This window comes from Psammomys obesus, unplaced genomic scaffold (genome assembly GCF_907164565.1).
Source record: "Psammomys obesus unplaced genomic scaffold, mPsaObe1.curated_primary_1811, whole genome shotgun sequence".
Lineage (NCBI taxonomy): Eukaryota > Metazoa > Chordata > Mammalia > Rodentia > Muridae > Psammomys > Psammomys obesus.
In genome coordinates this window covers 9,286,065-9,310,777 of record NW_026596088.1, presented here as the reverse complement: position 1 = coordinate 9,310,777, position 24,713 = coordinate 9,286,065, and the positions used below count along the sequence as shown (strand labels likewise).

The 24,713-nt window shown below is 39.8% G+C and overlaps 1 protein-coding gene and 1 non-coding gene across 6 annotated transcripts in view; both read right to left on the bottom strand.

Moving 5' to 3' along the window:
• Positions 1-2,822: 2,822 nt before the first annotated feature.
• The window catches only part of Smg1 (SMG1 nonsense mediated mRNA decay associated PI3K related kinase), a 102,113-nt gene continuing 80,222 nt past the window's right edge, over positions 2,823-24,713 (bottom strand). For all 5 annotated transcript variants that reach the window (XM_055627635.1, XM_055627634.1, XM_055627632.1 and 2 more), the window contains 19 exons: positions 24,463-24,681; positions 23,869-24,059; positions 22,622-22,794; positions 22,208-22,487; positions 19,691-19,963; positions 19,280-19,514; positions 17,916-18,142; positions 15,347-15,497; positions 15,069-15,258; positions 14,431-14,900; positions 12,476-12,610; positions 10,540-10,692; positions 10,110-10,289; positions 9,255-9,482; positions 8,584-8,795; positions 8,320-8,426; positions 5,638-5,817; positions 5,450-5,556; positions 2,823-4,038 (listed from right to left, as the gene is read on the bottom strand). In XM_055627635.1, coding sequence (XP_055483610.1) covers positions 3,961-4,038; positions 5,450-5,556; positions 5,638-5,817; positions 8,320-8,426; positions 8,584-8,795; positions 9,255-9,482; positions 10,110-10,289; positions 10,540-10,692; positions 12,476-12,610; positions 14,431-14,900; positions 15,069-15,258; positions 15,347-15,497; positions 17,916-18,142; positions 19,280-19,514; positions 19,691-19,963; positions 22,208-22,487; positions 22,622-22,794; positions 23,869-24,059; positions 24,463-24,681 — 3,789 coding nt within the window. In that variant the 3' untranslated portion in view covers positions 2,823-3,960. The remainder of the gene's footprint in view (positions 4,039-5,449; positions 5,557-5,637; positions 5,818-8,319; positions 8,427-8,583; positions 8,796-9,254; positions 9,483-10,109; positions 10,290-10,539; positions 10,693-12,475; positions 12,611-14,430; positions 14,901-15,068; positions 15,259-15,346; positions 15,498-17,915; positions 18,143-19,279; positions 19,515-19,690; positions 19,964-22,207; positions 22,488-22,621; positions 22,795-23,868; positions 24,060-24,462; positions 24,682-24,713) is intronic.
• LOC129691543 (U6 spliceosomal RNA) lies at positions 18,537-18,639 on the bottom strand. The gene has a single exon (XR_008722481.1). It is a non-coding gene; the product is annotated as a U6 spliceosomal RNA (small nuclear RNA).

Below are 24,713 nucleotides of genomic sequence, written 5' to 3'. Positions count from 1 at the left end.
AATGTGATGTCACTGTCACCTGACATTCCAGGTGGAAACATTAAGGGACTTGTAAACTGAAAAAGTAAGCAATACCATAATCTGAAACAGGAGCTGAAACAAACTGTCAGAAAAAGGGAAAACAACCACTGTTAATCAGCCTGTTTTGGAAAAATGAAATTTATTTCAGGACAATATCCAATTCTTTACCACCTTCAAATATCCAGGTGATTTTGAGGTTTTAACATGAGCACTAGAATTTCCCAGTGAGCCCCAATTCTCAAGGTTTCTCTACATGGTTGCCTTTTTTAACCCAAGCTCAGTTTGCTTTTTGTAAATAGACAGTGACGTTTGCCAGGCCCCAAAGCAGGCCAAGTACAGTGAACAGTGTCCTGCCTCCTCTTGAATCTTTGCAAAGTGCTGTGATGCTCACTGGTACTTCCTAGGAGGAATCTTCCTATCCTGTCCAGTTAACTGAAGATAAAGTCTTCAGGACTAGTGTGTTAATTTTTGCCTCCTTGATTTAGGGGGAGGGGGGTATAAATTACTGGCATTTTATAAATTCAACAAGACATAAAACAATGTTTTCGTCTTCATCTGAACATGTGAAATAGATGTTTCAGGGTGCTAGATCTAAGGGCTAGGATGTATGTAGCCTAGCAGGTGCAAGGCTCCACCCCTGCACTGCAGGAGATCCAGCTAACAGCAGCACAGCACTGACATCTGTATATGAATGAGTAGCAGGCTGGCTGTGTGATCATTACTAACAAAAGAATTGGGAGAAAAGAAGAACCAGCTCCTTTGAGTTTAGTACTGCACAAGTAAGCCCCCAAGTAATTACAAAAAGGTGGAGGGAAATAGGCCAGGAAGACTCTGATTTAAAGTACCGCCTATAATACCCCAGATTAAAAAGGACCTAAGACTGCACATCAACTCTAATATTTGGCTGTACTTGCATTGCCCTGCTTGGCATTTATTAAATGGCTCTTTCCTTAAATTTCACACATTGGAACAACCACAATTAAAACAAAAAACAATGCAGATAACACCAAACATCGGACAATATTAAAACCACTAACGAAGCTTCGGTAACAGAGGCAAGTGTTAAGGGCAAAGTGAAGGGAGGTTTTCCTTTTTATTTCAAACTCTCACCCTGAACTTGGGATTTAAGCTCTCACTCAGCTATCTAAGAAAGTAGATCAAGACCTATCAGTTTCATACAAAAATCTCACGCCTAAAAAAAAAAAACAAAAAACAAAAAACAAACAAAAAAAAAAAAACCCACCACCAGTGTCAAAAGAAATCTAAGAAACTGTATAATCTGCTCAAGACCAGAAACAGAAACAAGATACTTTGGTAAAGAAACAGCTTCATAAGTACTAGGCTTCTGCTTGGTAGAGAAATCAACTGGGGTGGGGGGAACTAGGTAGTTAAAGACAACTAACTGTAATACATTTCAATTCTCAAGGGTACTCTGAAATAGAAGAGGTTGTGTGTGTGTTTGTTCTGTACCCCCTGAATCTTAGTAGAGGGAAGGAAGACAAAAGTAGGGAGTAGAGGGGAGTAAGGAGAGGAAGGGTTTGGAAAGAAGAGAAAATATCCCTGGTTTTCCACAGGTATTTTGTCATTAAAAAAAAAAAGTGTAACTTCAAAACTACAGCACTCTACATGATTTCATAAGACAGTCAGTCCCCCAAGGGCCCTGTTTTTTCCACTTTAGGCTCCTTATAAAAGTTCAACCTGGCAAGGTTATTTGCACAGGAAGCCAAACCACACAAATGAGGGTTTTATCCAGAGTGCAGTGAGCAGCTTTGAAGTCCTTGGCTGTTCTTATCTGCCCTATCCATGCACCACTCTTCTCTCAGTGACCAGTTTAAAATAAAAAGGATAATTCGCCAGAGGCACATTTTTTTTTTTTTTTTTTTTTTGGTTTTTTTTTAAGCTGTCTTATTTTTGCTTGGATGCCAGGTACTTCTGATTTCACCTATTACCAAAGCAGAAGCTACTTCTGACCACTACCACCACCTACAGGAACAAAACCGTATAAGCTGGTTTTATCATTATGACAAAAGCTCTTCCTGGCATGAAGAAAAGCTGAAAATGACACATTAGAGGGCAAAAGTTACCAAGTGCAATTGCCCTCAACGCCTCTAGGGAAGAAAGCAGCATGGGAAACATAGTATGGCATCAATATTCCAGCTGGGGTCTTTTGTAAAAATAAGGCTCAAAATCAAAATCAAACGCAATGTGCTAGACTCCTTAACTTGTCATAGGACACATGGAGTCATTGCAAACAGCATCTTCCAATACTCATAATTAAGAAAGTGCTGACACTGGCATCCATCCTCTGAGAATTCAACTCGTAGCAGTCAGAGAAGAGCCCAGAGCCACATGGAGTGTTTCAATCAGAGCTTTCAGGCTTATGTGTAGAGTCTGACAAATGTTAAGTGGCTACCGCACTAGATGCTAAAATGCAGGGAAAGCAGACTCAAAATACTGTGTGCTACTCTGTTGATAACGTGATTTTTAGCTCTATTCTTGTCAGGACTTCTATTGAGGATCAGCAGTGAGTACTAAAAATGTTAAACTGAAGGATGCCTTGATCATGACTCACTAGACTCACTATGCTAGCGACTCAACAGCAAGCTGTAAAATGATGCAGAAAGTAACATAACCCTTCAAAGACCACCAGCTGAATTTAAAGGTGCTGGTGCGTATCACTTCACATAACCCAAAATGGCAAGTAAGCTTTTAATTTCCACCTTAAAACAAAAGAAAAATTACACTTTGTAAATTAGAAGTATCAAATGAGAAAACTGAATTAAAAAACGTCTCACTCTACCTCCACCAGAACATCACTTTATTGTGAACCTGTCATCAACAATGCAAACTCCAATAGGTTCTCTATCCTGGTTGTTTAAAAGGTAAAAGATTACATCAGATCAGCTACTTTCTATGAAAGAAACTACAGCAATCACAGAAGAGGGAAAATTTGAATGACCTCCAAAAAATGCACACTGTAAGCAGAGGGGAGTGCACATGAAATCAGTGTCTGTTAGACTCGTTACGTTTGGATGCACAGTGACAATTCTGGAAACTGTACATGATAAGAGTCACAGATATGACTGAAATAACCAGTTACATCTTGTATGTAATGATCAGACCTTTAAGCAATCCTCTGAATTTTCCATGTTTTCACTGGATTTGGAGAAGCTCCTGTTTCTGTCTCCAAATATGGTAATAGCGTGGAGACAAAAGTTTATGAAGTGTAAGGATTGAAATAAAAGTGAGTTTTGACAGCTGGCTAATCTACCAGAGTGGTCAATGGGGAGCTGGGGAACAGGTAAGCAATGGGAAGGAGTGGGATCCATGGGTGCTTTCTCTTCATTTCAGAAGTCAGTTCTTCCACTGTAGTGTATCTGTCACACTGCTCTCCATTTTTTCAGTCCATTTCTGAAATTCATACAGCACAGCCTTTTGGTACTTAACTGGTCAACCCAACCAGTACTGTTGCCGAGCAACAAATGCTTCTCGAGAATCTGAATGCATCTCTCTTCCGTGGCTGTGAGTTCTTGGCGGCCCCAGCCCTCTGTTTCTGAGCGGGTGTGTTTTCCTGGCTTGCACACAGGGTCAGGTGGAGTGAAGCTCCAAGTCACTCTGCGCTCCGCAGCAGCCCGATTTCTTTCTCAGCTAACCTCCTGACACGTTTGCAGCTGTTCTGTGGTACAAAGACAAACTCTGTGTGCAGGCAGTGAGCTTGCTTTCTTCACCTTTGACCCTGGCCATGGTGTTGGGCGTATCCCTGAGTGCAGCTGTCCTGCAGGATTCACTTCCTAGTACACCGAGATTTCCTAGGTTTCCTCAGAGTAAGCCCTCAGTTGCATCACCACCGACTGTGATGTGGCTTTGGATGCCTGAGGCTGAGTTGATTCTGGTGGATGTCTGACCTCGCTTAACCAGACTCATCTACTGTGTTGCCATTCACACCCAGGCTGTCCAACCTTCATACAGCTGAGCCAAGTTATCTAGATTAGTTGCTTCCTTAATGACATAGTCAACCTGTGAAGATAGGTATGAGAGAATTAAAAATCACTGAGAACTTCAAAGGTTATAGTTCATGGTTTGCATGAGTTGTCGCAAGAGTAAGTTTCTAGTCAAGTGAATTACCCAAAGGAAGAATATTTATTCTGGTGGAAAAGGGTGACACTCTCCATGACCACAGCAGGCAGAGTGTCTTAGGATAAAGTCAGTACCCTTAGAACCTTAGGGATCATAAGAGGCCTACCCACCCCTGTTGGGGTTTGTTCTAATGCTGGCCCTCAACATTTGGTTACACCTGTCCTTGTTTTGTAAACCTGCTTAAAATATATTTGACTGGTTGATTAAACAGCCTGTACCTGAGCAGGGAAGAATGGGGTAGGTATGGCTAAGGTTGGGGGCTGCGAGATAGATGGTGAGGTTATTGGGACAGTGTAAATGAAATATCTGCCCACCCGAGGTAAATAAGGCAATTATAAAGGCAATTATAAATCTAACAGGTGTCTATGTCTTATTATTTTTTGACAGCAGGTTAAATAATACCACTATAATAATATTAGGGTTAATAATAAATATTATAGCCCAACACTTTTTTTTTTTTACTACAACACACCCCACCATTTGTTTTCAGGGTTATGCCATGAAATGTTCTTAGAACAAAACAATGATGCAAATATGGGTAAGTAGTGGTTAGTCTAGGCAAAAAGTATGGCATTCCCTACACTTTTCTATAACTTTAAACACTTTCCAAAATAGATGGGAGATGAATGACTCAGGTCTACCATCTGTAAGGACGACATTCAATCCCCACCACATGGGGGGAGGGGGGAGAGAAATGCTATACAGACATAACTAATAACAGGAGAAAATTTTGTACAAAAACACACAGCTATTAGTGGGACTTAAGAGTCTACACCTTCAAAAACTGTCATCCTCTCCATCTGAAACTTTAAATCTTTAAAATGAGAATTGACCTGAGTGAACGGGATGATTAGAAGAGTCATACAGCCTAAATGTCTATAGATGTGACTGCTGGAAGAAAAGGACTAAGTAGTGAACAGTCAAGAATTGAGCACTTGACAACTCACAGCAGTGTTACTAATAACCTTCTAACTCCTGATCCTAAGGTTTAAGGACTGATTTCTCGTTTATCATTAACATTTACGTGTGTGTGTGTGTGTGTGTGTGTGTGTGTGTGCATGTGGGTGAAAATCAGAGGACAAAATGAGTGAGTCGGGAATCTATATTCTACTATGTAAAACCAGAGATTGAACTTAGGTTGTCAGGCTTTGTGGCACGTGCCCTTACCCACAGAGCCAATCTGCTAGGCCAGGGGCCTATTTATTTCTTGATAAAATAAGAAAATGGATAAATGAGATCCTTGAACCTACCAGCAGCATTAATACATAATTTAAGCTTTAAAAATAGTCACCTGCTCAGCAACTGACATCCTCCTGTTTGGATCAACATCTCGGCCCTCTAGCTTGGCTTTCACTCTCTTCCATACACTCACTGCATAGGAGTTTCTCTCTTGCACAGCTATGAAGCAATGACACACGTAAGTCAAACCAACTTTTGTGTATTATAAAATTATACGGCATCCATATTCTAACTGATTACCTTTCCCAGTTTTAGGGTCTCTGACAGCCTTTTTGGGACTATAGGCGATGTTCTTGCCAGTTCCTGGGATGGTGCTTGGTGGAGTATCTGCTGATGTAGCCAGATTTTTCTGAATCAGCTTTTTAGCATTCTGAGACATGACATCAGGCTGAGTCTTCTGGCCAGTGTTACTCCGGACCGCTAAAGAGAAGAAGGGGGAAAAAATTGGCTCAATTTGCATACAAACAGAAATTGGGGGTGAGGAGTGGTGGCATACAGACAAGGGATGGCTGGTAACAAGTATTCCACAGTACTCAATCTTGAAAATAAACTTGATTTTATAATGTTAAAGGCCGTTATCCCAGCGTGGTAGTTCATGCCTTTAATCCCAGCACTTTTGAGGTAGAGGCAGGAAGATCTCTCTGAGGCCAGCCTGGTCTACACATCACAGCCAGGGCTACACAGAGAAACCCTGTCTAGAAAAACAAAAACAAATTAACAAAGTCCTTATCCCTTGACCTAACAATTTTCTTCCTAAAAAACAACCCTCAACTGTGGGACTCTCAACACATGACACTGTACAACATAATCACCTTCACTAAGTAGTGATAAAAGACTAACAGTGGCAGGCAATACCTCAAATCAGGGCATTAAAGGCCAGAGTGTACTTGTAATTCCAGTGCAAGGGAGGCTGTGATAAGTCCATCTCTAGGGCTCACTGTGAGCCCCACGTGCCAGTGAGAGAGCCTATGTCAAAAAACAAGGTAGGGGGGCTGGAGAGATGGCTCAGCAGTTAATGCGCTGGCTACTGTCCCAGTGGATGGCAGCTTACAACTGTCTAACTCCAGTTCCAGAGAATCCAACATGTTCTCCTTGCTTCCAAACACTCATACGCACAAAAATAAAATCTTTAAAAAAAAAAAAAAAAAAGTGAATGATATCCAAGGTTGAACTCTGGAACACACACACATCATAAAAAGTGTTCCTTAAAACTTAAGAGAGGCACAGCTCAGCTGTGTAGAGTACTATTTCCAATACCCACACGAAAAGGAAACAACATTTTTCAGACACAACAGGGCTGATGCATTAGAACACAGGTTCTTTTTTTTGTTTCATTTTAAGTTTTGTGTATGTGTGTGTGTGTGTGTGTGTGCGCGCGCGCGCGCACGCGCGCATGTGTGATTTTGTTTGTTTGTTTGTTTGTTTGTTTGTTTGTTTTTTCAAGACAAGACTTCTCTTGTACCACTGGCTGTCCTGGACTCATTTAACACAAGGCTGGCCTCAAATTCACAGAGATCCACCTGTCTCTGCCTCCTGAGTATTTTGGTTTAAAAAAATAATAATAATAATTTTTAGTTGGGGTAGGAAGGGGGAAAGTCTCCAAGCAGTTGGAGTAGGACAAAGAACATGGCCAAAGTGTACTGGAGAAAGAGAAGCAGAAACAGCAGCAGCAGCCAAGACCATAGGAAAAAAAAAGATAAACTGGTGGCCACACCTTGAACATCAGCTCCCAGGAGGAAGAAGAGTTCTGTGTAGGCCAACCAGTGCATAACAGTAAGACGCTATCCTTTAAAAATACTAAATATCAGCATAGAACGATATGCTATTTGGACATTTATAAACTTTATATCAAGTAACTGCCAATTTATCATTAACTGGGAAAAGAAAAAAAGACCCTGATGTTTCTGTGCTAATGTATTTATATTAAAAAAAAAAAAAAAAAAAAAAAAAAAAAAAAAAAAAAAAAAAAAAAACCAAAAACGCTACAGATATGCACAGTAGTTTTCATGTCTTAATTTGAAGTGGAAGACTGCAAAAAGATTTTTCTATTGTTATTGTATTACTCTAAAGGTCCCAACAAAAATAAAGTTTTAAATTATAAAGTCTGAAGCAGGGCATGTGGCAGATACCTTAAATCACAAGGAGGCAGAGACAGATCTCTGAGTGGATCTGAGTTCAGGGCTAGCCTGGTCTATCTGGTGGGTGCCAGGACAGACACAGCTATGTAGAGAGATGCCATCTCAAACAAAAAAATAAAATTAAGAAGGGAGGGGAGGAGATAAAAAGGAAGAGAATAAGAAGAAAGGAAGAGAAGTCTGAAATTATTTAGGGCCAACTTGCAAGCCATCTGGCCTCCCAAGTACTGGGATTATAGGTATGCACCACCATGCTTGACTAAATACAAAATAATACTGAATCTCACCAAATTTGCAGATTTCTTTTTGGGTCTGGTTCTATTTTTTCTCTCCCTCCTTCTCCCTCTCCTTCTGTGTTTGTGTGTATGAACTGAACTCCAGTCTTCTGCATGACTGGCAAGCACTCTTAACCATATCCAAGGCTCTTGTTCTTTTGAAGACAGAGTCTTACTATTAGCCCAAACAAACCTCTTACCTCTAAATCTTCTTGCCTCACCCTCCCTAGTACAGGCATTATTAATAAGCATGCACCACCATGCGTGGCTCATAAGATAAACTTCTTTGTTCTCTGTGTAGCCCTGGCTGTTCAAGAACTTGCTCTATAGATTAGTCTGCCTTTATCTTGCTAAGTTCCTTTAATGGTAATACAAAAATCAATTGAGCTTGGTATGTGACAGTGTGAAAACTCTTTTAAAAGGCAGTGACTATAAACACAATAACTCTTCATCCATAACTAAACACTATATGTATAAACTGTCAAGACATCAAGATCTGGCCTCTTTCATACCTGCAGCAAAGGATGGCTGGTAAGTAGCAGATGATGTTGGACTTGAACATTCGTTTGCTGCGTCGGTGACTAAGGGTGATGCAAAACTCACTAAAGTATTATAGATACTGAAATACAAAATTAATGAAATATTTTTTATGAAATGCTTTATCATATAACTATTTACAAATGTATGAGCAAAACTGGAAATAAATATCACAGCAGACATACTTCTTTTCATTCTCTGCTTCTACTTCCTGAGAGCTGGCCAAAAAGCACCCTTACCTCTGGCTTTGTGTCTTCAGTTCTTTCAAGGTGGGAGTGATTTCCTGCAGCATTTCAACATGTTCTTGACTTTGAACCTGACCCATGGCCTGGACTAATGTAAACAAGACCATCTGAATGTTGTCTTGCCATGATTTATATTCAGCCAGGAACTGCCTGACACTGCTCTCATAGGGGATATCTTCAGCATCTGCTAGAGCAGCCTCTTCATCCTGTCACCAATGCATAAGCCGTTAGGAACAGTCTTGTTTGTTCCCAGGATCTTTGTTTCCAGCACCAAATAAAAGAAATACCAAAATCTCCCAACTAATTCCTCATGATCAAGTAATTTAGCCTTTTCTGGGAATGCATTTCCTTATTAACCAGACTGAATAGAAGACTGGAGGGAAGTACTGGTGAAAGTACTTGAAGGCAAGCTATATATGTTTGGAGACACAAGCAACGAAGAGAACACTAAAAACCAAAATACCTGCTCTATGACATGAAGTTAACCAATTTAAACCTCAGATTCTCTCTGTACAAAAATCAGAGTGCCTGCTTTAAAAAATAGTTAATGAAAATACACTTTGATACAGTTACAAACAGAGAAGTTATTCTTTTTTACAAAGTGTCACATCTCTTCCCAAAGCTAACATTTTGAATTAGGAAACAATGCCAGTGGGATCCATTACCTTAGCCATGGCTTTCAGGAGATGCTTTACATCTCCAAGCTGCCGGTTGTGACCGGTGAGCACAGTCTTTACGCTGTCTACTAGGCTCTGGATGGTCTCAGAGACAGTCTCTATCTGTTGCTCCTTCTCTGTTTGAACAGCCCTTTGGGTGGACATATCCTGGGTCAACTGTTTATGTGCTGACAGAAGCCACTCAGAACTGCCAATAGGATGTTCAAGAGTTGTGTCCTAAAAAGGATAAGCATCAATCCAGTTGGAAAAAGCCCTATCACCACCATCAGCAAGAGATGCAAACTCTCAGTTGTTGGCTCTATTTATCAGTTGATAATATATAGAAGACAGTACTTAACAATTTTAAGTTTAGATGAAGAATTCTCATTTTTTTGCATAATCATACAGGATATAAATGCTTGAAATTTAAAACCAATAATACAACTGGAATAACAAGTATCTATAACTAGGTCCTTAAACTTACCATTACTCTCTGAAATGAAGAGAGAACTTAAAACAGCCTAAATAAATCCTTTCCACAGTATTCAAACACTGAGCTCATTAGCTTGGTGCTTTTAGGCTTAGCTCACCTTTCCAGCATCCATCCCCACAACCCATTCTACTCTCGTGGCATACTGAACACAATGCTACACATACTTCCTCCCCTTCAGAACTTTCACAAAAGCCACGAGCATCTTTTTCATTCAAAATACTAGTGAAGAGTTACATTTCATGGAGGCTAAAAACAAGACTTAATCATCACTGCATCCCTGTAACAACCTGACAAATCCATTCAGTCTTCAATAACCATTTCTGGCCTTATCATTTTAAACAGCAGCAGTTAGTTACTCCCATAGGACTCACCACTCTCTGTAATAAACGAAGCTCTAACTCAGAAACTGAACTGTTGAACTGTGATGCAAATGAACACATCTGCTGACAGCGTTTGATTAGTTCAAATAAGGCAGCATCCAGGCTTAAGGCTTCTGCAGTTCTTGTTCGTAGACTTTCAAAATGAATGATATTGCTGCAGAGAAAAGTGACCTGTGAAGAGAGAACTTACATTGGATTGGAGAAGACTGATGACATGAAAAACAGCATTACCTATTCATTTCGAGAATGTGAATTAGAACTGGTCCCAAGAATATAAGACTCTTTGTGAAAACACATCAAATACTTAGAAACGCTGTAAGTACATATTTTAATTTTTATAAATACTTACTAAATCTGAGATAGCCCAAAGTACCTAAAGACAAAATTCAGATGGCTTTATGATAGGAGCAGGATGCCGTACCTGGTTTGCTCTCTGGCTCTCTTTGAGAACAAGATTCCTTCTTTCAGCTATTGTCGCTTCAAAATCTTGTAGTACTGGCGCCAGTGCAGGGTTGGCACCACCTGCCCACTTCAGCCGCTGCTCAATGCTTGCTTCAAGGGCTGCTAGTTTCTCCTGTAAAAGGCAGCAGGATTCTTAAGCCTTACCACACTCTCTGCTCCCTAGCTGTTAAGCATTGTATAATCAAATTCAGAAGTAGCATGGATGAGCATGTTTCATTTAGAAAATATCTCTAACATCTTTGTTTCGGAGTCCATCTATTTTATTTGAGGGCCAAAGACGTCTGGGTAAGAAAAGATTGACTTCTGATTTACTTAAAATCTATAGCACTTTCATGTTCTTTGAATTTTGTTTGTTTGTTGTTTTTTTTTGTTTTTGTTTTTGTTTTTTTTTTGTTTTTTTTTTTTTTGCCTATGATTGGACTTTCTGTTTGTTGAGGTTTTTTTGTTTTGTTGGGTTTTTTGTGTTTTTTTTTTTTTGTTTTGTTTTGTTTTAGTTTTGGTTTTTCAAGACAAGGTTTCTCTGTGTAGCCTTGGCTATCTGGACTCACTCTGTAGACCAGGCTGGCCTCGAACTCATAGAGATCCGCTGGTCTCTGCCTCCCTGAGTGTTTTGTTTTTAAGCAGTTTGTAAAAAATTAAATACAGATTCAGTATGGTGGTGGCACAACTGCAATCCCAGCACTGGAAATGCTGATGGCCAGTTCTAAAACTAGCCTGGGCTACAGGGCAAGAACCTGTTTCCTCTATGCCAAAAAGAGAAAAAATAAAAATAAAATAATAAAAACACTGCTGAAGATGTATGTAGCTTGCCTAGCACGTTCAATTTTTACCACAAGAAAAAAAAAGTTTAAAAATAAAGGAAAGAAGCCGTGCATGGTGGTGCACACTTGTAATCCCAGCACTTGGGAGGCAGAGACAGGTGGATCTTTTTGAGTTCAAGGCCAGCCTGGTCTACAAATTGGGTCCAGGACAGACAGGCTACACAGGGAAACCTTGTCTCAAAAAACAAAAAAAAAAAAAAAATAAAATAAAAAAGGAAGAAAAGGAGAGAGAGAGAGAACATGACTGGGAACACAGCTCAGTTGAAGTTTCACTTCAAAATTTTAAAATATTATGCTAATATTGACTTTCAATTATATTATTAAAATTATATTAATCAGAAAAGAACATCACCAAGTATCTGAGTTACGAAGGATACACACAAACATACAGCTTCAAGACCAACTTAAAATATTAAATATTTAGCTTTCAACATAGAGCTGGAAGCATACAGTCAGTAACAATCATTTAGGAGTATGTTCTGCTGCTTTGGACATATTAAACCCTTTACAGAAGTAAAAAGTAACCAAGCTTTCAGAGTAAGCCAGGTAAAATAGTTATTAAAGTAGTTCCTGGCGTTGGAGAGTAAGACAAAAAGAAAAAGAAAAAAAACTCTGTTTACTTCAGAGAGAAAGAAAGCATAGTGTTGTAAGGGTGGGGAGGTGGACAGGCTCTGGGAGGAGATGAGGTAAACTATGATCAGAATATACTGTATGAAATGGACCCCTTCCCAAAAGAAGCCGGGCAGGGCACGGTGGTGCATGCCTTTAATCCCAGCACTCAGGAGGCAGAAGGAGGCAGATCTCTGAGTTTGAGGCCAGCCTAGTCTACAAAGTCCAGGACAGCCAGGGCTACACAGAGAAAATCTATCTCAAAAAAAAAAAAAAAACAAAAAAACAAAACAACAAAAAAGGTCATTTTAAATTAAAAAAAAAAAAAAGTAAAGATATTACTATAATATATTCCATTGGCTTAGAAGCCAAAGATAGGAACAGATATAATGAATGTGACCAGTTACTTGTAAAAAAAAAAAAAAAAAAAAAAAAATGTGTTAGTAAGAAGACAGTTAAACACACCTGAACAGTCCCAATTGAAGTCTCAATCTGACTGAGAGCATGCAGTTTCTTTTTCATGCTGGTCAGGATTGCAGACCGAGGTGGTGTGACTGACATGGCTTGTGGTCTGTTGATAAGGAGGTCTTCATGCTGCCACTATTCAAAGGGGAAAAAAAAAAGGAATGTAACACCAATGGGACAAAACCAGATAAATAAGGGAAGTATAGCATGAGTTAAGACTGGGAGAAGACAGAAAATTAAACTGCAATAAAATGACATTAAGTTGGGGAGAATAAAAGAAATATCACATCCAACTGAAAACTTCCCTGGCATAGAGGACAGCTAGAAAGTCTTATATTTGGTGCACATGCCCCAGAAAACAACAGACCTTTCCAGGTCTGGTGGAAAAAGCCTATAATCCCAGTGCTTGTGACAGAGACAGGAGACAGGAGACAGGAAGATAACAAGTTCCAGGCCAGCTTGACTTAACAACAAAACAACAATAAAATCCTTAGCCTGATGATGTGTGTGTCAATCTCTTGATAAGAGGATGAAACAAACTTAGTTTGGGGTCTGGTGAGAATGTCTAGCAAGAAAAACTAGACAAAGACTCGAAGAAACAATGGTCATTTGGGCTACAACTTCTATAGGAGTGAGGGAATAGTTTAGTGATATGCCTAACATAATGTATAAGGCTTTGGATTTGATTCCTAGAACCAATAAATAATAATCCAATAATTATATACTAAGCTTAGGGCTTAAAGTGTGCCCAGATTTTAAAATAGAAGAATTCCTAACTGTCAATTTTAAATTCTTGATCTTTGTTTTTCATTATTATCAATACTATTTTAGATAGGGTTTCATATAGCTCAAGCTGACCTCAAACTTGCTTTACAGCCAAAGATGACCCTGATCTCTGATCCTTCTGCCTAAATAGGTGCGTGCAAAACAGCCCAGTTTATGCAGTGCTGGGTATCCTGGACCTTGTTTATGCATTGCCAACTATAAGTGAGCTAAACCTTAGCCCTGACACTGTAGGGAATAAAATCCAAAATGTGTAGTATTTCACAGCATAAAACTTTTTCAGAAGTCATAAAGCATTATTACCCACCCACTCCAAATTTACATACAATGTGTGAGAAACAGAACTATTAAAACACAACTAATGTGATTAGGGTTGAATACACTACATTTCCTAACTTATGAAGTAAGAAAATAGCTAGTGATGATAAAACTGCAAAGAGAAGAAAACATCGTTTCACTGCCCAAAGCAAAACAAAATAATCACTGTTTATGCCAAAACATTGCCAAACTGACATTCGCCAATGCCTTTAACTTTTTTTGACAATGTCAAAGTTTACATTTATAAAAGAACAAATAAAGCCATCCCTGAGTTGCACTTGCTTACAATCTTCACAGATTGTTGTCTAACCCTCACAAGTCATCCTCTGTAAGGACACCAAACTCAAGCTACAGGCAGAATATCAGACAGATTTGTTTGGAATCCAAATTTATCTTATCCCAAAGCCCATGTTTATATGTCAAAACAGGCTTCTTCTATAAGAAGTTTCCAAAATAAAGGCACATTTCCTTTGACCCAAAGCTACACATTGTATTTTTAGAGCATCAGGGAAACCTATTTAGAGATAAATTTATGAATTCAACAATACAGGATGCAGACCTACCTACACCATGAATAAATACAACCATTACAAACTACATTCATGAACAATATTCACTGTTACTTAATACATAAACATATAAAATGCTTTTTATGTAGTTCTGCTGAAAAGAAAGTCAAAAAAACAAACTTTAAACATGAAACCAACTCCATTCCAGAAAAGAAAAGCAAAAAGTAATTGCAAAGAAAAACACAGAAGCCTTAAAAGTGTCCACTTTGATTTGGCACAACTGAGGCAGTTTACACTGTTTTCTTCATATTGTCATACATGAACTTGTGTATTGCAGCTGCTCACCTGGAACATGGCGATGTGCAACTGCACCCGCTGCAGGCTTGTCTTGCAGGAAGAAATGCTCGTTTCCAGCCTGCGCACCAGGTCATGCTTCTTCCAGGCTGTGTCATAGGAGCTGGCTAACACAGTGGCCCTGTTCATTACCAACTGTGAGAACTTTCCTACCTGGATGTTGTGCTCCACAGCTTTCTTACACAGATCATCTACAGAAACTTTGCTTTCAGCACCAAAGTCCTTTGCCTCCACCTGAGCAATGATGTCTACACCCAGGGCACTGATAAAGCTACAGAGTGTGAGTCCAAGGGCTTGGTTTGGGAGTCCTATCAAGAGCTGCCTTACAAAGTCAGCTGTAAAAGCCTTAATAGGCTTGGCCATTTGATCTTCACTGAAGCAAGAGTTTCTAAAAAGGGTTTTTACATTGACAATCTGTACAGGTCCATTCACAGTATTCTGATCTTCAAGTGAACTTGATCCTAAAAAAATAAAAAAATAAAAAAATCTTAAAACGGGTCCTGAACAATTAAGATCAGATAATAATGCTTACTTGAAGCACTGAGAATTCACAAGTGCACAGTTAAATTAAGCCTATTCCACCATGATCTCTTCTAAAGTACTATGAACCCAACCTAAGCCAGTATTACCTGATAATGTTTTGGAAAAGGTACCACAGAGTCTGAAGAACTCCTTAATTGTCTGTAGTCTTTTTAAAAAGAAAATCTCCTCTAGCACCTGACGGTGATTGTCATCATCAAAAAAATTGACCTGGGTACTCCTGGCTTCCCGAATAATGTCAATCTTCCGCCAAGCAACAGGAATTTCCATCTTGTTTAACTGTGCAAATAAAAAGAAGAATGCTCACTTTCCTTTGTTTAAATGACTATTGCACTTATACTTTTCATAAAACAAAGGCAATGTTTACCTTTTCAACTAATAAGCCAAAAGCAGTTTCAACTTGGGCAAACATGCCATCAAACGCTACCAAAAGCATCTGGCCAGCTGACATTTTTGGTGTTTCATCAACTGATCCATTTCTTGGTTGTATTAATTCACCATATTGTGCATGCAGCATTCTAGAGAAAAAGAAAATGGCGTTAAAACCCTCACCTGAAGAATTTGTCTGGGGAATACAAACGTCTGAGTCTCAGAACTGCTGTGCAAAGTCTACAGAAACATGCTAGCACTATGAGAATTTCTGTGAGAAAATGGTATTTAGTGCCAATTCCATTATAAAATCAATGATTCCAACTGTTACAGTAATGTGTAAACTTATGTGACTTAAATAATATACAAATGTAGATGACATTTTTAAATTTACTACATAATATGTGAGAATGTCAAGAATAACCTAATTCCAAAGTATAGATTTATAAAATTTCAGGTGTGGTGGTGCTATAGCCACATAACTGCAATTAACTTTAGACAGTAATGAAAGTACCTGCCATTTGAAGTATATACAGTTTTTTATTATGTACATTTCAGAACTTTAAAAAAAGTTGTGCGATTTAGTCTGTCAGATGACAACTTTCATAAACAGCAAGGCATGATGTCACATTCCTATGACCCCAGGAACGGCAGACCAAGACAGGGGAATCCTGTGTACATGTTGCATAGCTAGTATAGCCAATCAGTAAGCTCTAGGCTCAACGAGACTCTTATGGATTAAAAAAAAAAAAAAAAAAAAAAAGAGCAATAAACAGAGGAAGACACTTGACATCAACTTCTCATGTGCAGACATGAACACTTGCATCCATGTACTCCATACACAGCAAATAAAGTGAGGTCTGAAATTCATTAAAACATAGATTTAACCTAACTTTTTAACCTAACTGTTTGAAATGATGATACCTCTATTACATAAATAGTTTAAACCACTTGTATCTTGTGTGTGTGTGTGTGTGTGTGTATATATATATATATATATATATATATATATATATATATATATCTTTAAAAGATTATGGGTAGAAGATAGGACGCTTAAGGAGGGTAGCATTGGATGGGGGCTGGGAAATGGATGGTGAGGTAATTTAGACAGTGTAGGTAGGAATATCTGCCCAGCCAAAGGTAAATAAGGGAATTGTAAAATCTAACAGGTATCTGTTAGTGGGTTAGATAATACCTTCGTGATAATCACAGGGCTAATAATTAACACTGTATACCCCAACAGCAATTTTATAATACAACACTCGAAGTAACATCACATCATGCAAGCCTGATGACCTGAGTTCAATCCACAACCCTAATGGAAGTGGAGACATACAGCTCCACAAAGTAGTTCCTGACTTCCGTATATGCACAGTGTCACGCACACCCTCTCATGCAGCACATAACAAAATGAACAAAACAATGAACAGAATGTAAATCAGTATGAGCAGGTGTGGATGATCCTACATGTGGAAACAGATCCTTTACTCTCTCCTACTTGCCATTTTTCATGTGTGGAAATCAGGTAGGCAGTATTTCTGGCCCCTCAGTTGTATTTTTGCAGTGAGTTCAATGTCAGAATGACAAAGGAAGAGATCTTAAGTCTCTAGACATAAAAGGGCAGAGGGTTTAGCCAAAGCTACCATGTATGTCTAGAGAGCTATGCAATCTCAGAGGTTCCAAAGGCAAACTGCTTTTCTGGATTAAAGAAAATACAATGTTTAATCTCCTAAACACAAATGTACACTAAATTAAAACTGTTTGCCTGAAGTGGGGTATACATTTCATCAGCCAAGTTAACCATCTCAGATAGATACTTCCATTGCTTAAATATACACACTGAAGCTGGCAAGAGGGCTCAGTGGGTAAAGGTACTTGACATACAAGCCTAACAACCTGAGTTAGATTCCCAGAATCTATGTAAAGACAGAAGTAGAGAACTGACTCTATAAAGCTGTCCTCTGACTTCCTCATATACACTGCGGCAAGTGACTTCTCTGTCCCCCATCAAGTGCATGCACCCACCTTTAATCCCACCAAACAAACAAAATGACCCCCCATACATACACACTGAACTTATGCACACACATAGCCACAGCAACAAAAGGGAAGTTGTGCCTACACTGAAGAGCTACATAAAGCTACTAAAAGGACAGACAGCGAAATGGATGGGTTACTGATGAAAAACAAGCATGTTCCTTGACTTTCCCACTGCCTAGTTCGTAACACTATTTTGCAGAATGCATGTACTAAGGTCAACCTAGAGATGAGCTTACACAGGCTTGCAACAATCTCTAATAAATCTGTAATCATTCAAGTAATGGACTTGTATTTTTTAATGCATTTGTCAATAATCGGATTTGCCCTCACAATTAAAAGTAAATTTAATTAGGTTAGAGCACAGAATCTCATTACCTGGCCACCTAGTTCCTACCACCTTCTAAGACAGGATGACTCAAACTAGCTGCATTCTTGCCTTAGTCTCCAAAGCCCTGGTAGTGTCAGCACTGCTGATCTGCCATGTTGCTCTGCTGAAACAGTACACAGCTGACTAAAACACTTACCTGGCAACATCGATGTAATGAGCATGAGTTTCTTCTTCAAGTCCCATGGCCGTGTTTCGTAAGTAGGCTTGAAGCGACTCAACGAGAGTCTGCAGAGGAACTCCGTCGGTTGTCTGTTCGATAAGACTGTCTAGTTCACGGAGCATACTTTCTAAGGTACACTCTCCCTTCATTAAACATCTAAGTGCTTCTGGGAATATGATTTGCCGGAAATTTGAATTTAATTCCTACAAAAAGAGGACTATATATTTCAATGCTTTTCCTAACTTTAAGTAAGTTATACATTTAATAATGCAATCCCATTAACTTAAAACCAACTTATACAGGGCATGGTGACACACACCTGTATATCTTAGCACTCCGGAGGCAGATCCTGAAGAGCTGCTAACAAGTTAGTCTGCATTACATGGTAAGTTCCAGACTAGCCAGGGCTACAAAGAGAGACCCTGCCTCCAAAAAACCCCAAATTAAAAATAAACAAATTAACCTGCAAGGTGAGACTGGGGCAGACCATGACACAAAGAGACAGATTAACTTTAGCATGGACTCAGGGACCTACAAAAGCATGGAGGGAAAAAACATACAAACAAACAAAAAAAAAAAAAAAAAAACCAAAAAACAAAAAACCAATGAAACGCTTCATGAATGTGTGTCATCCTTTTGCAATGGCCATGCTAATCTTCTCGGTATCCAGTATTAGCATATGTGCTGCTGAAGCAGGCACAAACTTGAAAAACCTGTTTGGTTGGGTATGGTAGTATGCAACTTTAATCCTAACCCTTGGGACTAGGAGACAGAGGCAGAAATTCGAGGCCAGAAAGGGCACCATGGTGAGATCCAGTCCAGAGCTGCATAGTAAGACCCTATCTCAAAAAATCAAAAAGACCAACTTGTGCAAAACCATTCTGATCCTCCTGTGTATTATTATTTTTGTGTCAACAGTCAAATTAACCACAAACCCCATCCCAACACCTGCTTTATGCATACACATGAAATGAAGCCATGGCAACATTTTAAATGACTGCTTAAAGTAATAATTCAAGAGTCAAATTGCTCTTCAGATTAAGAAACTAAACAAGACAGTGTTTAATATTTAACCTCAATTGAGAAAACTTGGGACCATGTCTTTCTAGAGATACCAACTGCCTGGTGATGTTTTGCTGCGGGGCTGTTTTCTGTTGTTGAGACTGGGTGACCTTGAACTTTCTGACCTTCCTGCCTCTACCTCCTGAATACTGGGATTATAGGCAATTGCCACCACTCTTGGTCTTGTGGCTCTAGGGCTCAAACCCAGGACTTCCTGCATGGTAAGCAAGCACTCTACCAACTGAACTTTGTTCGCAACCCAACTTCAAACTGTTCACCTGCAGGGATGTGTACACTCCATTGGCTAAATGAACCGCCTCAGATGCTTCCACTGGGTTGGGAATATCCAAGTCCTGTGGTACCAGGTGGCACTGCTTCAGTAACTGCACCAAACAAGTAACATTTCCACTCATACTACACAGCTCCTCTAAAAACCAGGCTCCATCTCGGGATGTCAGATCAACCAGCTGCTCCCCAGCACTTGAGGCTGCACCTTCCATCATAAGATTGCGTCTATGTGGACAATGAAAACAGTTTTGGTTAAGTGAACATAGACTCGAGAAGACTTCAAATCTAAAAGAAAGTGACTCTAACACAGACTAAAACTAATAGTTTTAAAATTGGGAATTAAAATAAAACATATGAACTGAGAATAATAAAATAATCCAGTATAAAGCACACTAGCTCACCTTGTAAGAGTACAAAGGGCAGAAATAATGACACTTGCTAGACTCAGAGATCCTTCTTCTCCATTCTCATGAAGAAAAACTTTAATGCAACGCTCAATTTCTTTCAACTGATCTTCACAAACTGGCACCGTGACGGCTTCTTGTTTTAAGCGTTCCACTTGTCTAATAAGTCTGCTATTTATGTCTGCTGCATACCGCTGAAGGGTCATTTCAGTGGCAGTGATGAACTGACACACTGTTGGAGGTGGCTGAGGAGCATACTGCATCTCATACCTATAAAAATAAAGCAGGTGCTTGCTTATATCAATATACCCCTACTTGTAAATAAAAATCACACTGCAAAGTATAAGAAAATTACATTCCATCCTCAAATAATGAAAATCTCAACTGTATTGAAGATATTCTCAAGAACAAAGCTTTTTCATAAGATGGCTTTTATGGAGTGATATAATTCAATGACGAAGTATAACTTCCTTAAAACAATACTACTATACTAAGACTTGTATATACTAATTAAGAGAAACAGTGTCTTGTAAGAGAAACCCTGAGTGAGTTCAGGTTAATACCTTCTTACTCTCTCTGCAGTTGCGCAGGAATGGAACCTGTAGCCTTACACATGCCATATATATAAAACTGGATTACGTCCAAGGTCTTAGTTTGAGTCAGTCCGCCTGCTAGACCAGGCTGGCTTCAAACTTGCAATAAGTATCCTCTTACAAATCAAATTATTTGAGGCTAATAGCACAAATCTGCAATCTCATCTACTTGGAAGGCTGACAAAGAACAGACTGTCTCAAAAGAGAAGGGTTAAAAACAAAAATAAAATAATAAAATAAAATAAAAAACCCAAAAGGGACAGTTACTCAGGAGGCAGAGGCAGGCTGATCTCTGAGTTTGAGGACACCCTGTTCTACAGAGCAAGTTCCAGGGCAGCCATAGCTACACAGAGAAAACTTTGTTGAGGCCTGGTCCTTTTGGCATAAGTATAGCCATAATCGTTTCTGGTCCACCAGCCACATCATCTCAACTTGTTGCTGACATAAAAGAATCTCTATACAAGGTCAGGTTGAGCAAAAACTATGTTTATGGTTCAGCATACCCTATGGCCTTGTTGGTCCCAGAAATTCCCCAACCATAAGGGTAGTTGGCCCTAACCATAAACTTTACTTGGAAAAAATCAAATTAAAGATTAGCTAGAACTGCTTGTCTAGATAGCAAAATTAATTTGAGTCAGAGATGACTACCCTGTTTTCACTGTGCCCTCCACCCCCCTACCCCCATGTGAGCTAATTGTGGTTCTCACCCTTTAAATATGCAATACAGCTTCCCCTTAAGGACATAGTTCAGACCCAAACTGGCCACCTCCCTGAGCTCAGAAAATAAAGCTTCCGTTTTAAGCTTCTGTATCTGAAGTGAGTTTCCTCAGCTTCTACCCTGAACCCAACATCTTGTCTTGAACATCGAAAACCCAAAAAACAAACAAACAAAAAAAAGGAGCTTCATTCAAATTCCATCTGTTGATCACTTTTCAGAAAAAAAAAATATAAATGGAACTGTGCTGGTTGACTTTTGTCAACTTAGCACAAACCTATACATATTTGGGAAGAACCTCCACTGAGAAAAAGTCTCCATCAGATTGCCTGTAAGCAAGTCTGTACCATATTTTCTTGATAAATGATTGATATGGGAGAGCACAGCCCATAGGCAGGTCAATCAGTTACATAAAAAAGCAGCTTTTTCCTATGGAAATATGGGATACCAGCCTGTATAGATGCTATTCTTGGGGGCTGCATAGCCCTTTGCTTCATGTTAATAGAAACTTCCACTCTGCCCTAAGTGCACCTCTCCCCAGTTCAGAGGTCTCTGGGGCAGTGGCCATGTTCTCTCCCTGGGGAGGCCTTCGGCCCCTAGTGCTGGGAACCCTGTGCCTAGAACCCTGCCTCATCTGTTCCTGCCAGACCCTGTGGATCACTCTCCCAACTGGACTCGCAGGGCTCTGGCTCAGTGGGCCAGAATGGTGGGGGCAATAGCTTCTTGTTGGGCACAGAATGTTAATAGTGAAAACCCAACACCACACTTTTATAATGAAAAGTGATTAAATTGTATTGTCAAAAACAAAACCAAAAAACCATGAGCTAGCATGGTGGGGCACGCCTATAATCCTAGCACTTGGGAAGGCAGGTGGCTCTCTTGCGAGTTTGAGGCCCGCCTGGTCTACAAAGTTAATCAGAACAGCCAAGAGTACACAAGGAAACCCTGTCTCGAAAAAATAAAAACAAAAATAAAAAAAGCAAGCCTTGTACAGTCTTCCTTAGTCAGCTCCTGCCTTAAGTTCCTATCCTTACTTCCCTTCATGCTGGACTGTAAGTAGTAAGATAAACCACTTCCTCTCCAAGTTGCTTTTGGTTATGGCCTTTATCACAGCAATAGAAAGAAGCTGTAACTAAGCCAGCAACTTACAATACAACCCTGCTTCCCTCAGTGTGAAATGAAAAGAATGAGATGCCTTCAACTTACTTCCTATAGAGTTCTTGGCAGCGCTCTACTGTGGTGTTGCAGATAAGCTCTTCCATCCAGGCCTTCCACTGTTCAATCCGATGTTTCTGAAATATGGCTTTTGGATACTGCAGAGCTACAGTTGCATAGTGATGTAACTGTTCCAGACAACCTCGGAGCACAGAACGCCTCTGTTGCAGAAGAGCTCCAACTTCCCCCTCCAGCTGCTCACACTGGCTGATGAGGTGGGCTTGGCCAGCATTCTGTAGAAAAGCTGTTGCTGGTACATAGCTTGGGGGACCTAATAGTAAAGACAGTCACAATGAAACCCTTACAAGTCAGTAATCACAGAGAGTAGTAGACTCAACATTAGACTCAAAAGTTAGAATCCCATCATCCAAAACATACAATCAAAGAACCCACATGCTCACATACCAAGGTCCATTTGTGTGCTTATCTCCTGAAGCAAACTTGCAAGCTGGGTTGCTTCTAAATTACTGAAAGCAGCCTGATAATGTGTTATCCATTGTTCAAATTCATTCAGCTTCACCTGGATTGCTTCCTGAACAGCTCTTTGCTGGGTCTGTAGCTGAGTATGCTCAGAATATCTAATGAGAAAACCAAAGCCAAAGATCATTTGCAGCTCGCTCTTCTACCTCGTAAAGGCTGGACTTTGTGAATACTTAAGCTAGTTAGTGCCTTTTGAAGGCTTCTAGAGAGCCCTGGTTCGTATGTCTCCTTCCTCTGGTTTGTTCTAACACTGCAATTTCCTCAACTATGCTCACAATCTTTTAAATAAACTCTAACACATACGCTAACTTTGAGATTCCTTGAAGGAAAATTGCTGTACTTTTGTAGTATAAGAGCCTCTAGCAATGCTAGGCACTTGCATATTCGCATATTCAGCTATCGGGTGGGTACCTGCTATGTGTGGCTCATTCAATTGGATCACTCTAGCTCTATGCTTTTTAAAGATTTTCTTTTGTTTTGTTTGTTGTTGCTTTTGTTTGTGTTTTTCAAGGCAGGGTTTTTCTGTGTAGCCCTGGCTGTCCTGGACTCTGTAGATGGGGCTGGCCTTGAACTCAGAGATCTGCCTGCCTCTGCCTCCTGAGTGCTGGGATTAAAGGCATGTGCCACCATGCCCAGCCAAGATTTATTTTCTTGCTTTCATGTGTGTGTGCGTGTGTTTGCATGAAGTTTATATGCAGGAGCCCAGAAACTGAGGCGAAACCTGGATCACCTAGAACTGAATATATAAACTTGCAACACGCCTCGTGGGTGTTGGGAACTGAATCCAGGCCTTCAACAAAATGATACAGTGCTCTTAACGCTAAGCCATCTCTCTAGTTCCTATATACCTTCTTTTTAAACTCAAGAAAGCAGATGAAATAAAAGACTTGCACACAAGCAGAAAGAAAACCAAACCCCAGGTTTTCTAAATCTAGGTGTTCTAATCACTCACTGTATTTACAGTTGCCACCCATAATTTGTTACAAAGGTAACTATAATAAAGTAGAAAATTTAAGTAACCAGTCAAGTATCTGCACTTTGAAACCATGGCCATTAACAGAATTCAGTTTAAGTTGTTGAAAACTCGAATTAAAGCTGACAATGTTTACACAAAATACAAAGATTCTCCAAAAAGGCATATTGAGAAGCACAAATCAATTATTATTTTAAACCTGTGTTGCAGAGTGCGAGATGGATGGTCCACTCCTTCAGCTCCTTCTAGAAATTCTATTTCCTCCAGCAGTTTGCCCTGAAGTTTTTCAACATCTGTCAGCTGCTCCTGCAGGCTTAGATATTCATCTAAGCTGCTGTCCAGCTTGGGAAGCACAACCAGCATCTCATCCCGATTCTTAAACCAGTTCACCTGGAAGAGAGTTGTGATCAGGAACAGTGAAGAAGTCTACATCCGAATGTACTGCTTTACCTAAAATCCGAACTAAGAAATTGGGTTTCCGGCAGTACCTCCATCTTATAAAGATTCTCAATACATTCACATTTTACCTAGCCATAAAGTGAACAGATTCACAGGCCACAGAAAATAAGCCTGAGATCTCTACTAAAAAGGAAAGAAAGGCTATTTATACAATTAGGCACACTGGTGAAATATTATCACCCCGACTCAAAAGATTGTCAATGAGTCTGTGTGGGAAAACAGCCTAACAGAGATAACACAGATTTCTCATACCCAGAGAAGCCCTAACACACTCAACCATTATGTCCATGTGCTGTTAAAAAGCTGCCAGTGATATTACATCCTTGGGCTTCACCTTAATCTCAGCGACTCTGGAAGAAAAGAGGCTGCGTGTAATCTCACGTTCCATCTCTCGCTTGCTCTGCTTGCTTTCAGCCTGCTGGCCACCTCCACCATAGACAGCACCTGCAAACCCAGCCTCACCGCCAGCTGTCCAGTCCACCAAGGGGTCATAAACAAAGGCTTCCAAGAGTGTCAGCAAAGTCTCTCGGCCTCGTCGCATGATGTGGAGAACCTATTTTTAGAAGTATTCTCAGTGAACTCAAC